At 40.1% G+C, this 14383-nt stretch overlaps 1 protein-coding gene across 1 annotated transcript in view; it reads left to right on the top strand.

Annotated features, from left to right (window-relative positions):
• The window catches only part of MRPS35 (mitochondrial ribosomal protein S35), a 45938-nt gene extending 34735 nt beyond the window's left edge, over positions 1 to 11203 (top strand). Inside the window, exon 8 of the mRNA XM_032159913.2 lies at positions 10083 to 11203. Within this exon, the coding sequence (XP_032015804.1) occupies positions 10083 to 10352 (270 nt within the window). The 3' untranslated portion in view covers positions 10353 to 11203. The remainder of the gene's footprint in view (positions 1 to 10082) is intronic.
• The last annotated feature ends 3180 nt before the right edge of the window (positions 11204 to 14383 follow it).

The raw sequence follows: 14383 nt of genomic DNA on the forward strand, positions 1-14383 counted from the left end.
TCCTCCCGCCTCAGCCTCCCAAGTAGGACTACAGGCGTGCCACCACACCCAGCATGTTCCATCTTTTAAAAGTGCTTCAAAATACTTTGTCTTTTTTCTTTTTTTTTTTTTTTAACGCAAAGCATTTAATGCAGCCATCCATTTTAAATTAGGGCTAACTTTGAAGGTCAGGAATCAAACAGCTTATCTTATTAAAGCCTTTTCATTTTATACACTGAGAAATTAAGATTTAGAGGAAAGGTCAGGTACTTTGCCCAAGGTTACGGAGCTTTTTAGTGGAGGAACTCAGACCTGACTTGCAGCTTCCGTGTATCATATTCTTTCCATGGTATCATATTATTTAGTTTTATTCAACTTTGACTTTCAAAATGTTATGAAATAAGAGATGAAATCAAATCTGACTTTAACTGCTAGTTTACTCTCCTTTCAAAATGAACAACTGACTAATTGAAAATTCATCTATCTCCATAACCTGTTTTCAGCTGGGGGTTGTATCAGTGCCACCTGGGAAGCTTTTTTTTTTATTTTTTAATTATACTTTAAGTTTTAGGGTACATGTGCACAACGTGCAGGTTAGTTACATATTTATACATGTACCATGTTGGTGTGCTGCACCCATTAACTCGTCATTTAACATTAGGTATATCTCCTAATGCTGTCCCTCCCCCCTCCCCCTGCCCACAACAGGCCCCAGTGTGTGATGTTCCCCTTCCTGTGTCCATGTGTTCTCATTGTTCAATTCCCACCTATGAGTGAGAACATGCAGTGTTTGGTTTTTTGTCCTTGCAATAGTTTGCTGAGAATGATGGTTTCCAGCTTCATCCATGTCCCTACAAAGGACATGAACTCATCATTTTTTATGGCTGTGTAGTATTCCATGGTGTATATGTGCCACATTTTCTTAATCCAGTCTATCATTGTTGGACATTTGGCTTCGTTCCAAGTCTTTGCTATTGTGAATAGTGCCACAATAAACATATGTGTGCATGTGTCTTTATAGCAGCATGATGTATTAGGAAGCATTTAAAACTACAGATGCTTAGCCCCTGCAGAATCAGAATCCCTAGCTGTGAGACCCAGGTTTTGATAGTTTTAAAAGCTCTACAGGTGATTCTGGTGCTGAGCTCTGATTGTGAATAATTTCTCCAGTCTTTGAATGTTGTAAATAAGGAAACTGATTAGGTTGGCTTGTCTTTTTTAAGACAGTTTTTGTACATGTAAGTTTGAGTATCCCTAATTTGAAAATCTGGTATCTGAAATGCTCCAAAATCTGTAACTTTTGAGCACCGACATGATGCTCAAAAGAGCATTTCACATTTCAGATTTGGAATGTTCAACCAGTCAGTATAATGCAGATATTCTAAAATCCTTTAAAAAATCGAAATCTGAAACACTTCTGATCCTAAGCATTTGGGATAAGGGATACTCAACCTATTTATCTAATATCAGAGCTTGAGGGTAAGGGGTGGTAATTAGAATGAAAGGGGCAGGCAAGAAAATGGAGGGATTCTTCTGTTGTACATAAATAGGAATTTAGACTTGATGTGATAGACAATAGGCAGTGTTCTAGATCCCTGAATGGGATGGTGCTACACAGAAGGTGACAAGCTCATACCTCTTTGCCTTCAGGCAAGACTTCGTTTTATTATATACTTAAAAGACCTTTAAGAAAAGCTTACGTTCTTCTTCCCCACCCAGTGGCTGAAGTAATAAATTTGAGAGTTACAGTTTTCTTCCCTCTCTCCTGATACCAAATAAGTTACCAAGTCTTTCGGTTTTCGCTTTTAAATGCCGGTTAAAGCCGTTTCCCCCTTTTTATCCCTACTGCTACAGTCTAGTATAAGTTTTCATCATCATTTACCTGAAAACTACAATAGGCTTCTAATTGATTTCCCTGTCTCATCCACCTTCTATATTACTGTTAGAGTAACTGTTCAAAAAAACAAGTCTCTTGTACCATATTCCTTTACAAAATCCTTCAGTGGTTTCCCGTTACTTAGGATAGAGTCTGAACTCCTTAGCATGCCATTCACAGCAATTTGCCACCTCATTACCAGCACTCAGGAAATATACATTATATAGCCTATACCTTAGCCATAATGAACATAATGGGTTCTTTCATAACTTTGCATATGTTATTCTCTTTGCTTATAATTCTTTTTTCAAATTGATCAGCCTTGCAAATTCATATGAATCTTTTAATACACCTCAATTGTAACCTCTCTGTTTCCTGCCCATCCGTTTTCCCTCCTCTAGTTAACATTCCTTTTATTACTTTTCTGGTAATTGCCTGTATACGTGTCTGCTCACCCCATTAGACTGTGAGATCACTGAGGACAAGGAGTGTATATTCATTCATCTTTATATTTTCAGCATCTAGTACAGTGTCTGGCAAATTTGCATTCAGTAAATTTTTTTAAAACTTAATTGAATTGAATTCCTTGACATAGTTAAAAATTTAGCTTTGGTAGCTGAAAGAATTGACAATAATTCTTTTTTCACTTTTTATGAATATTTGCCTCTTCGTATTTTTTATGATTTTCAAATTGCTTAGGATTTTAAAAAATGGTCAAACTGTTTTCTCTCATACAGCACAAGGCCTTACTTGTAATCATGAGAAGTGGAATATTACTGTGATTCATGTCCTAGGCAAAGAGAGTTGTAAATAAGAAGGTAGGAGGTGACAGGCTTGTGTGCTCAGTGGAGCAGATATTTCTTTGCCTTCTGTTATAGCAGAATACATTGACCCTTGCATGAATTAGCTATTATGTTTTTCTTTGTATTAAATTCATACAAGGAAAAAAAAAAGATGTGAGGTTCAAGTTATGTTATTGTATTTTTTGTTACTCCTTTTATCATGCCTCGAGGTTCCTTAGAACATGTTGTTCTAACACAAACAAGCAATGTGGTTTTGGGCAAATTACTCAGTTGCTCTGGGCTTCAGTTTCCTGATCTGTAAAACAGATGATAATAGTACTGACTCCTAGGTTTGTTGTGAGAATTAAATGAGTTAATACGTGTAAGGCACTTAGAATAGTGCCTGGCATGTAGTGAGTGTTCCAACAGCTTTTCAGCCTCAGCCCATGCCACTTCTTCTCATTGGCCTTCATTCATTTCCTCGATTGTGTTAAGCCCTTTCCGGCTTCAAGGCCTTTGTGGATGCTTCTCCTCTACGGGGATCACAATATTCATCGGACTGGCTCACAGTCAACTTCAAGTCTCTCATTAGACTGAATGTTCCCAGAGAACACTATGCCTGGCAGAGTAGTTGTGCAATAAATATTTATTGAATAAATGAGTAAATGAATAATCAAGCCAACTGGAAAAGAGAACAGGATCACATGGAATGGAAAATTGCTTCTTCAGGAGTTGGGATCAGGGCAGATTCTCATTGCAGGGAGGAAGGAAAAGAAAAGGGGTATGCATGTGTGTGTGTGTGATACATATTTATAAATTAAATGGTGAAATTGTAAATATTTCATGGTCAAAGCATTAAAATAGGAGTCAACAAATTAATTGAATTCTTTGCCTAAGTGATGATCAATTTGAGCTTAAAATGGTATTTTTAATTGCCCCCAGTAATTTGAGTATGCTGTTGTTTGTGCTTTAAAATTAATATATTCCAACTACACTTCAATAAAATAAACTTTTTGTGTGTGACAAGGTCTGGCCCTGTCACCCAGGCTGGAGTGCAGTGGTGTGATCTCGGCTCACAGCAACCTCAGTCTCCCGGGCTTGAGCAATCCTCCCACTTTAGCCTTCTGACTACAAAAAAAGAAACTGAAACAGCTAACGACTTCAATGCTGGGTGTGGTTTTAGAAGCTAACATTTTGATAGTAGCAGCCAGGCACGGTGGTACCCATCTCTAATTCCACCTACTTGAGAGGTGAGGTGGGAGAATCACTTGAGGCCAGGAGTTCGAGGCCAGCATGGGCAAGATAGTGAGACTCCACCTCTTTCAAAAGGAATTGATAGTGAACTATAAGTCAGGGCACAAAATTGTAAATAAAATGTAATCATAGCAGGGTTTTAAAAAACTGATTTAAGATATACACCAAGTGTTACCAGTGTTAATGGGCCATCTTTGGGTAACAGAATTATGGATGATTTTTTTTTCTTCTACTTTTTAGTAATTTCCATCTTTTCTATGAAGGTGTATTTAAAATTGCAGCCTGCTGATACTGTATCAGAATTCAATTCTGGATTATTATTCCATTAGTATTAATGTCCTATTTTTAATATGACACTGAACTTTTGCTAAAAGACCCGGAGGTTAAAAGTGTTAAGGAAACTGTTACCAAAAAAAAGCCATTTTAAGTCACACATACATAAACATTTCAAAATTGTTATTTTTAATTAAACATCTTGGAAAGATACTGCTTATTTGCAAATAGTATGGAGTCAGTGACCAAGATATAAAGACCTCTTGTTTCTGTGTATTTTATCTAATTTTGTAAATATCACTATATGATTTTGTGAGTGGGAATAATATAGTGAAACATTTGGACAGTTGTGTATTTATATTTAGTTTCGAAGTTTTAGTTTACTGCTTCGTAGTGGTGGTGGAGTACATGTCATGTACACATTGAAGCCATTCTGCAGGTTTGTGGAACCCCTTACTCCCAATACTTCTCCCCAAATCCTTGGCATAGGTACATAGGTTTTAGAGGTAGGGAAATGTGGGTTTGAAACCCACTCCTCTTTGAAGTTGTGTTATTAACAACAACATTTATGTAATGTTTACTATGAGCCAGGTCCTCTAAGTACATGGATATTCCTTACCTCTTTTAATCTTTAGAACAGCCCTGTGAAGTCAGTTCTTAGAGAGATACAAGTTCAAGGAACTCACCTATTACAGTAATAAATGATGAAAGTTAGGATTTAAACTGAGGTCTGGGAAATACCAAAGCTCACGGTAAATACCATCTTATACTAACTTCCTGGATGACCTTGAGCAAAACTTAGCTGCCTCAACCCTGCATCTGTAATTTAGAAACCCAAAAAGCTTTAGAAATTGTTAGTCTTTCCATAACTTATTCGGTGACAAACATGTGACCTGAATAGATGAGAGGCTATTTATATTTTTTGTTCATTCCATTTAGTGTGAATATTCATGTATGTTGCATTAAAAATTATGTGTTGGATTAGGTGATGCTGCTATAGACCCCTCTCTAGAGGTGTTAAAAAATATATGATATATGCACCATAATTCACTTTCTAAAATACAAAAATTTCTGAAATCTGAAATCTCTCAATAGATTGTGGACCTCTGTTTAACTTCCATAATACTCAGTTTTCTTATCTATGTAATTCTTAAAATCTATCCCAGTAAATCTTAACAAGAATTATATGTAGTAGTATACATAAGCATTTGAGATACCTGATATATAATTAAGTATTCAATTTGTTGGGATTGTTACTGTCATTATCTTGGAATTCTTATTCAGCTGTGCAGTTTGGATCCTAAAGCTAGACCATGTAGAAAATGTGAATTTGGCTGGGCACAGTGGCTCACACCTGTAATCCTAACATTTTAGGAGGCCAAGGCAGGTGGATCACTTGAGCCCAGGAGTTTGAGAACAGCCTGGGCAACATGGCAAAACCCCATCTCTACAAAAAAATGCAAACATTAGCAGGGCGTGGTGGTACTCTCTGGTAGTCCCAGCTACTCCGGAGGCTGAGGCAAGGAGATCGCGTGAGCTTAGGAAGTTGAGGCTGCAGTAAGCCAAGATAGTGCCACTGCACTCCAGCCTAAGTGACAGAGGGAGACCCTATCTCAAAAAAGAAAAAAGAAGGCCAGGCGCGGTGGCTCATGCCCGTAATCCCAGCACTTTGAGAGGCCGAGACTGGCAGATCACCCGAGGTCAGGAGTTCAAGACCAGCCTGGCCAACATGGTGAAATCCCGTCTCTACTAAAAATACAAAAATTAGCTGGGCATGGTAGTGGGCGCCTGTAATCCCAGCTACTCGGGAGGCTGAGGCAGGAGAATTGCTTGAACCCAGGAGGCGGAGGTTGCAGTGAGACGAGATCGTGCCACTGTACTCCAGCCTGGGTGACAAGAGTGAGACTCCATCCCCCCCCGCCAAAAAAAAGAAAGAAAAGAAAAAAGAAAATGTGAATTTTGTTTAGTTCGCAACTGAGGCTGAACACTGCATTGTTTTCAGTACAGGATAGGAAGCCAGGCCTTTTACAGAATGTAGTTTGTTTTCCTTGCTAGTGACTTTAAACCATAGTGATTTTCTTCTATAAATGTACATTATTCCATAGTGCAGGGTTTCCTATCCTTTTTGTCAGTTCCCGGGGTCCTGGTCCAGCCCATGCTGAAGTCCGAGGGGCGTGGGTGGATGAGCACAAAGAACACTTGGGGGGCTGTAGGCAGGTGAAAGATAGTTTTATTCAGCAGCAGCTCAAATTAACAGCTTTCTTACACTAGCTCTCTTACGAACAGCTTTTCTTACACTGTCCACCTTTATCTCGGTGGTTTGCTCCGGCTGTGTGGCTCCCGCGACCCCCATGCCTGCAGCTTCACAGAAGGCTCTCCCCTGCCTTCAGGGTCAGCAGCTTAACCCTTTATCTGGGCATGCGCAAGCCGAGTTGTGTCCTGGCTCCCTCCTGTCCAGATGGACAGCTTTGGCTGTCTCTCTTTCTCTGGGCACCAGTGCCTGCACAAGAGCCATGCTGAGCGAAGCTGAGCCCCAAGAGCGCCTGTACAACGGTAGCAGGGCAGTTATACCTTTTACAGACAACAGTGGCTCAGAGCCAAGGATGAACTTACACAAACAGGTTATATAACAAGTGGGGGTGTGCGCCTGCACGCCAAACTCGCTGAGTCATGCAGGCCTGGATATCCACCTTGGCCTACCTCCATGTACCTTTTCAATGTGATTACACACTTAGAAAATTATTTACTGGTCAGGTGCGGTGGCTTACACCCTTTAATCCCAGCACCTTGAGGGGCTGGGGCAGGAGGATTGCTCTAGGCCAGGAGTTTAAGACCAGCCTTAGGCAACATAGCAAGACCCTGTCTCCACAAAAATTTAAAATTAGCTGGGCATGGTAGCATGCACCTTAGTCATAGTCCAGCTAATCAGGAGGGTCCTTTGAGTACAGGAGTTGAGGTTGGCGGTAGGTCAGCTTTGATCACACCTGAGATGAATGAAGGAGGAGGGTGCTTCATTCTGCTGCCAGTATTCGAGGCTCACCTGGCTACAAGGGCTGAGGGAAATCACTATCTTGGCACACCTGTAATACATCTTGGCAAACCAGTGTATAATTATATACACCAAATGTAAGGGGAAGAGACATGAAATGTGGGAATTATTAGTGGATTTACTTTGATTAATTCCTCTGCGTAAGCATCTATTGTGAAGCTGTTAAGAAAATTCAGATAAAATGTGTGAAACTTAAAAATACTAAATAGTTAAGTCTCTTAATTGCCTGTCTTCTAGCAGTCAGGCAGTTGAGTCAGGAATGAGATGGAGTGACTGTTTTACTTAACACTTTATAAAATGTATTTGTCGGTTTTTTAGATTAAGTATATTTTACCCTATAAGTTTGAATTGTGAAAAAACTATGACATTGTCTTGAAACCTTTAAAACATTTCTAAGAGTAGATAGAACCAATAATGTAATTAATTTAGGACATTTATTTTTTAAGGGGCTGACATTTACTCCTTTCTCAAGTATTACAGTAAAAATTAGGTGGGGTAGGATAATTTTGCCAATTTTTTTTTAATGCACAAATTCAGAGTTTGTTAGAAATTATTTGCAGCAGAGTTGTGGGGGAGAGGCATAATAAGTTGTTGCAGGCTGGTCTAAAGGTAGTGAGTTATCTCAGTTGATTGTTCACAGTCAGTTACAGATTGAATTCCTTGTTCTGCTCTTAGCCCGTTCTCACTACTTGACTAGCCTAAAAAATAATAATAATAAAATAAAAAGAAGTTGTTTCACATTATGCCTTCCCTGCCAAGCCTAAAACCTCCCGACCAGATTTTTTTTAAAAAAGGACAGAGAGTTGGTTCTCAACTGGATATTTCTAGAACATACGATGAGACGCTGTCCACAGCCATAAATTTATTACAGGGAGGTGGGGCAAACATGCAGGAATTTTAAGTGCAAATATACCCCACTTGGCTCAGGAATTTGGGGGCCAGGGAAGACATCTTGCATCTTACTGATTTCCCTTGAAGAAATGGTACCCAGTTTGAAGGATTCAAAGCAGAATTTCTTCTCCTAAGTCTCTTCTTTTCGCCTTGGTGATCTGAGCAGGGTTTGCTGACTTGGTGATGTCCCCAGTGGCTTGTTTGTGATCTGTGGGGCTCCTCTTTACCCTTGGAGGAACACATCTCCAATGCTTTCTTTTCATAGGCACTTGTAGTGGGGATAGGGGTGGGAGGGTGGCACGGGTGGAAACCTTACCTGCTTCTTGGTGCCTACTCAGCTCTGCAGAGCCTTGGAGATGTCTACTCAAGCTGGGATCTCTTTGAAGGAGATTTTGTAGAGGTAGAATAGTATTTCTGACAGCCTCACAAATATACTCATCTTTTAATATTTTGCCACCTTTAGAAGTTGTTATTCAGAATAGTAGATGATTCCATAGCAGCCTGTAGCTCAGAATATTATTATGTGTTAATTTGGAAAAAAATGTGACTAGTATTCAGCACTTCTTTGAACCAGGGCATATTACTTATTAGCTGTGTCGCTTGATTTTTCACAGACTGTTACATCTCCATTTAAATCGTAAATCTGAATTACGCTATATTACTGTAAAGCCTACCAGTGTTCCCTAGAATAGCATGGTAATAATTTTTGTAAGAAAAAACAAGTAGTACCAAAACATTGTTCACATTATGGGAACAGAAAGATAATAACAAAATAAAATTCCAGGATAGGCTGGGCACGGTGGCTTACGCCTGTAATCCCTACACTTTGGGAAGCCAAGGCAGGTGGATCATTTGAAGTCAGGAGTTTGGACAACATGGTGAAACTCCATCTCTACTAAAAATACAAAAATTAGCTGGGCGTGGTGGTAGGCGCCTGTAATTCCAGCTACTCAGGAGGCTGAGGCAGGAGAATCGCTTGAACCCGGGAGGTGGAGGTTGCAGTGAGCCGAGATCGCCCCACTGTACTCCAGCCTGGGCAAGAGAGCAAGACTCTGTCTTGGGGGGGAACAAAGAAAATTCCAGGATATATGAAGTCATTATGACTAAAAACCATGTATTATGTACATCATATTCTTAATTTTATTATAATAATTAGTCTGCCTCATCATCCCACAAGCATATCACAGAAATACATACAGTCTCCTCTCAGCTCTCATTATTTTTAATAATGATCTCCTTGGTACTAAAGAAGTTGAAGATTATAACTCAGAAATGCAAAATGTTGGGCCAGGCACAGTGGCTCACCTGTGTAATCCCAGGACTTTGAGAGGCCGTGGCAGAATAATCACTTGAGCCCAGGAGTTTGAGACCAGCCTGGGCAACATGGCAAAACGCCATCTCTACAAAAAAATACAAAAATTAGCTGGGCATGGTGGTGGGCGCCTGTAGTCCCAGCTACTAAGGAGCCTGAGGTGGGAGAATCACCTGAGACTGCAAGGTTGAGCCTGCTGTGAGCTGTGATTGCGCCACTGCACTCCAGCCTGGGTGACAGAGTGAGACCCGTCTCAAAAAAAAAAAAAAAAAAAAAAAAAGTGAAATGTTGATGTATTAGGGTTTAGAGAATAGCTGCAAAAAGTTATTTTCTGTATCTGCTGGAAAACAGCATATCTTTGTAAGTACAGATTGCAAGGCAGACAGATTGTAATTATGTGGATAGAGTAGCGAGTGGTAACAGAGCTTGACAGACCAGTGTTCACGTGACAGAGTGTGCAGCCCTCAAGCGCAGGTGCAAGTGGCTAACAGTGCGGGGTTAAGGGGCCAAAGTGCACAGACAAGGTGTTGGCCAGGGCCTCTCCACATTTTGCAAACTTCTCTTCCCTTAAAAAGGAAAAAAAAAAAAAGAAGAAGAAAGAAAGAAAGAAACATTTGATATTTCTCAGAATTCAGAACTCATTTTTTTTGTTTTGTTTTGTTTCAGAATACTGAAGAATGGGAAAAAAGTAAGACTGAAGCAGACATGGAAGAATATGTATGGGAAAATAGCTCATCAAAAAGAAATATCATGGAAACACTTCTCCAGATTAAAGCTGCTGAGAAAAATATGGAAATAAATAAAGAAGAGCTCCTTGGTACTAAAGAAGTTGAAGAGTACAAAAAGTCTGTTGTTAGTATTAAAAATGAAGAGGAAAATGAAAATTCCATTTCTCAGTACAAAGAATCTGTGAAGAGACTATTAAATGTGACATGAATTATGGAGTAGAAAAATCTGCTTGATTTATTAATTTTATGACGTGATCAGTATCTAATTTGATATAAAATTGAAAATGTTAAAAAAATCATTGTTTTTCCTCAGAGTTAAAATTATTTCCCTCATACTAATGCTTAATGGCAATGATTACTCCAGAGTTTTTTTATTTTTACACTGGGGCAATAGACTAGGAGATCTCTAATTTCTTCTTGGTCTAAAGTGTTTTGATTTTATTTCTACATAATAGCTTTGGTATTCATGTATATACATGCATTTAATTGTGATTTTATCACCTTCCCCATTTCTTTCCCCACAAGCTGGCATTTCAGTAGTTGCTTTTGAATAAAGGTTTTGGTTACCTGGGAAGATAAGCCCAGAACCCATTTCCTTGACTTGCAGTTCGGGGCTCTGTTCACATGACTGCTGTCTAGCTGATGCATTTTTCACATTTGTCAATTCTGGTTAGAAACAGGTCCTCAGGAGTATTCTCTAACCTGATATTTACTAAAAAGATACATTGACTCGACTTTGTTTAGCATCCTACTTTCTAGATGTGGGGCTCATTTTGCCAGGGCCAAGCTACCAGAAAAGTAGAAGTGGAGATTACCTGGTATGTATCCCTCTGGGTGCCCCAGTTAGAGCTGCCGCAGCTCAGGAAAAAGATGAGGGATAAGGACCTTGAATGTAATTGGAGTAAGTGACAAAATAAGAACTACCCTGGGAAACCCTGCATTCAATGTAGCTCTCAATTCAGTATTTTTAAGTACACCTGTCAGCTGTTTCTTAACACTTTGAGGGTTGTGATTAATTTAAAATCAAAATAAAGGAATTACTGAGTTTATTTGCCTAATAGACTTATTTTGCCTAGAAGAATTAGAGAGTATAAATGAAAGCCAAAATGGAATTTCACAACGATTTCCTAAACAATTTGTGTGAAATGAAGGTATGATCTGGTGTGATTGAGGCCAGGAGTCTGTAGGTTATGAAGGACAATATGGCCTTGAGTACAAAAAGGAGAGAAAGAGGCATGTCGCACCCTGCTGGGGCACCCTACACTACTTATCATTTTAATCCTAGGCCTCACTTATGAACGAACTCAAAAGGGGCTAGACTGAGCCAAATTGGTAAGTAGTGGATGAAAAGCAGTATAGATAAAAACCAAAATTTTAGATCATGTTTAGAGCATATTTCAAGAAACATACCAGTACATTCAGAGACTCATTCAGAGTTAAGAAAAACTCACATTCCTAACAGGATGGAAGAAGGAAACATTTTGAAAACAGTAGAAGCTGAGAAGAGATGATGACTTGGGAACATGTAAAGGAGTGGTAGCTTAGGGTGGTTTATCCTGTGTAACAATACAGTGCAGATGAAAGCAGAGAGGAGGATGTGTAGTAAAGGATTTGACCTTACCCAGAGGTCTGGCCTTTGCCCTTGGCTTCTGGGAGGTAATCTGTATCGTACCTGATAGGACTGTCTTTGTTTAGCAGGGTAGCTGGCCCCAAAAGATCTCAGGATGGGACCAACATGCCAGAAAAACCTACCATGTGATTTAGGACAGGGGCTTTCAGTCACATGGTATTAGTCCACCTGGCAGCCGAGATGACTCAGCAGACAATCAGCAAACATACCTACAGAATGGAGTCCAGTAAAATCTTTGGGCCGGTCGCAGTGGCTCATGCCTATAATCCCAGCACTTTGGGAGGCCGAGGCGGGTGGATCACAAGGTCAGGAGATTGAGACCATCCTGGCTAACACAGTGAAACCCCCTCTCTACTAAAAATACACAAAATTAGCCAGGCATGGTGGCGGGCGCCTGTAGTCCCAGCTACTCGGGAGGCTGAGGCAAGAGAAAGGCGTGAACCCAGAAGGCAGAGCTTGCAGTGAGCTGAGATCGTGCCACTGGACTCCAGCCTGGGTGACAGAGAGAGACTCCGTCTCAAAAAAAAAAAAATCTTTTGAACGCGGAGGCTTGAGTAAGCTTCTCGGGTTAGCAATACTCCATGCATATTGTCACACACTGATACTAGGAGAGTAATGTGTCCTGACTCCTAGGGGAGAGCACTAGAAACTAAACATTTGAATGCTTCTGGGCCTCAACTTACATACTTCTTCTGTTGGGCGACTTCAAGGTATCCTTCCCTGTAATAAACTGTAATTGTGAGAATAATAGCTTTCATTCAGTTCTGAGTTCTAGTGAATTATTGAACCTGAGGGTTGTTTAGGGAATCCCCCACAAACTTACAGTTGGTGTCAGAAGTAGGATGGCCTTGTAGAGGACTCTACCCTCTTTTGCAGTTTGGCCAACTCCAAGTAACCTGAAGACTCTTAAACAATTGTTGAGCCTAATGGCAAAATCGTAGAGCTGACGGATTAATACAAAACTGCCTCAAAAACAAAACAGTTGGACCGGGTGCAGTGGCTCATGCCTGTAATCACAGCATTTTGGGAGGCTGCGGTGGGAGGATGGCTTGAGGTCAGAAGTTTGAGACCAGCCTAGGCAACATAGCAAGACCGTGTCTCTACTTTAAAAATGTATATATACATATATATCTGTATGTATATATAACAGTTATTACTGTAATTTTAGCAAAATTAAGCAGCACTATTTGTCATTAATCAGATCCTTGTCCTTTAAAATCTGCCAGTTGACTGAATATATGCAATTGGAACATTATATTCATCTTTATAATGAAAATGCTAGGGGACACTTTGCTATATTAATGCAGTCATTTCTGACTTTAAACTTAAATTCTATAGCCCAGAAGTTGCTTAAACACATAGGCAACTAAGATGTAGATCAGATCTCTTTTCTTAATTGTAGGGTGCTTTAATTCTTTTGCATATTTTTGCAATATTGGTGTTTCATAATACTAAACAGTTACAGACTTTTTTTTTTTTTCTTTTTGAGAAGCTGGACGCAGTGGCTCATGCCTGTAATCCCAGCGCTTTGGGAGGCCAAGGTGGGAGTATTGCTTGAGGCCAGGAGTGGGACACCAGTCTGGGCAACAAAGTGAAACACTGTCTCTACATAAGATAAAAATTACCCAGGCATGGTGGCACACGCCTAGCAACTTGGGAGGCTGAAGTGGGAGAATTGCTTGAGACCAGGAGTTCAAGGCTGCAGGGAACTATGATCACTCTACTGCATTGTAGCCTGGGTGACAGAACAAGAACTTGTCTCCAAAAAATGAAAAGGAAAAGGAAAAAAAGAAAAAGAAACAAACAAACTGGACCCTGGGGTCCAGTCAATAACTAAGGCTAAGGTTGTGACACCCACCTAGGAAGTAACCATGAAATCTTTCCAACGTTGTCACTTTTTTTTTTTTGAGACACGGTCTGCTCTACTCCAGCCCAGGCTGGAGTCTGGAGTGCAGTGGCACATTCTTGGCTCACTGCAGCCTCAACCTCCCGGGCTCAACTGATCCTCCCACCTCAACCTCCTAAGTAGCTGGGACCTCCAGCTACTCCCAACCTCCCGAGTAGCATGCCACCATGCCTGGTTAATTTTTTTATTTTTGTAGAAATGGGCTCTTGCTATGTTGCCTGGGTTGGTCTGATTGTTTCTTAATAAAATTTAAAATTTTATTCGGAAGTTCTCTTTCGTCTCTGGCTCCCAGTAAGAAAGTAGTCTCTAGTCTCAGTTGTTTTACTTCTTAACTGATTCTGGTCTGTTGTCTCTCCAGTCCAAATTTACTCAATTTATCTAACAGTCAGAAGGGCTGAAGAAGAAAAGGAATTTGTTTTCTTAGAAGGTAAATATACTTTTCCCAAATTAAGGTCATTTATATGAAATGATCAGCTTTAAGTAATGAGTAAAATTCTGAGAAGCCCCAAGGGGAAAAAAACCCTTTTTAATTCTAGCAGCCCTAGTCTACTGGAAAACCTCTAAGCAATTCACGTATACTTAATGATTTTCGGCCTGGCGTGGTGGCTCATGCCTGTAATCCCAGCACTTTGGGAGGCTGAGACGGCAGATCACCTGAGGTCAGGAGTTCAAGACCAGCCTGGCCAACATGGTGAAACCCCGT

Source organism: Hylobates moloch, unplaced genomic scaffold, assembly GCF_009828535.3.
Source record: "Hylobates moloch isolate HMO894 unplaced genomic scaffold, HMol_V3 SCAFFOLD_8, whole genome shotgun sequence".
NCBI classification, from domain to species: domain Eukaryota; kingdom Metazoa; phylum Chordata; class Mammalia; order Primates; family Hylobatidae; genus Hylobates; species Hylobates moloch.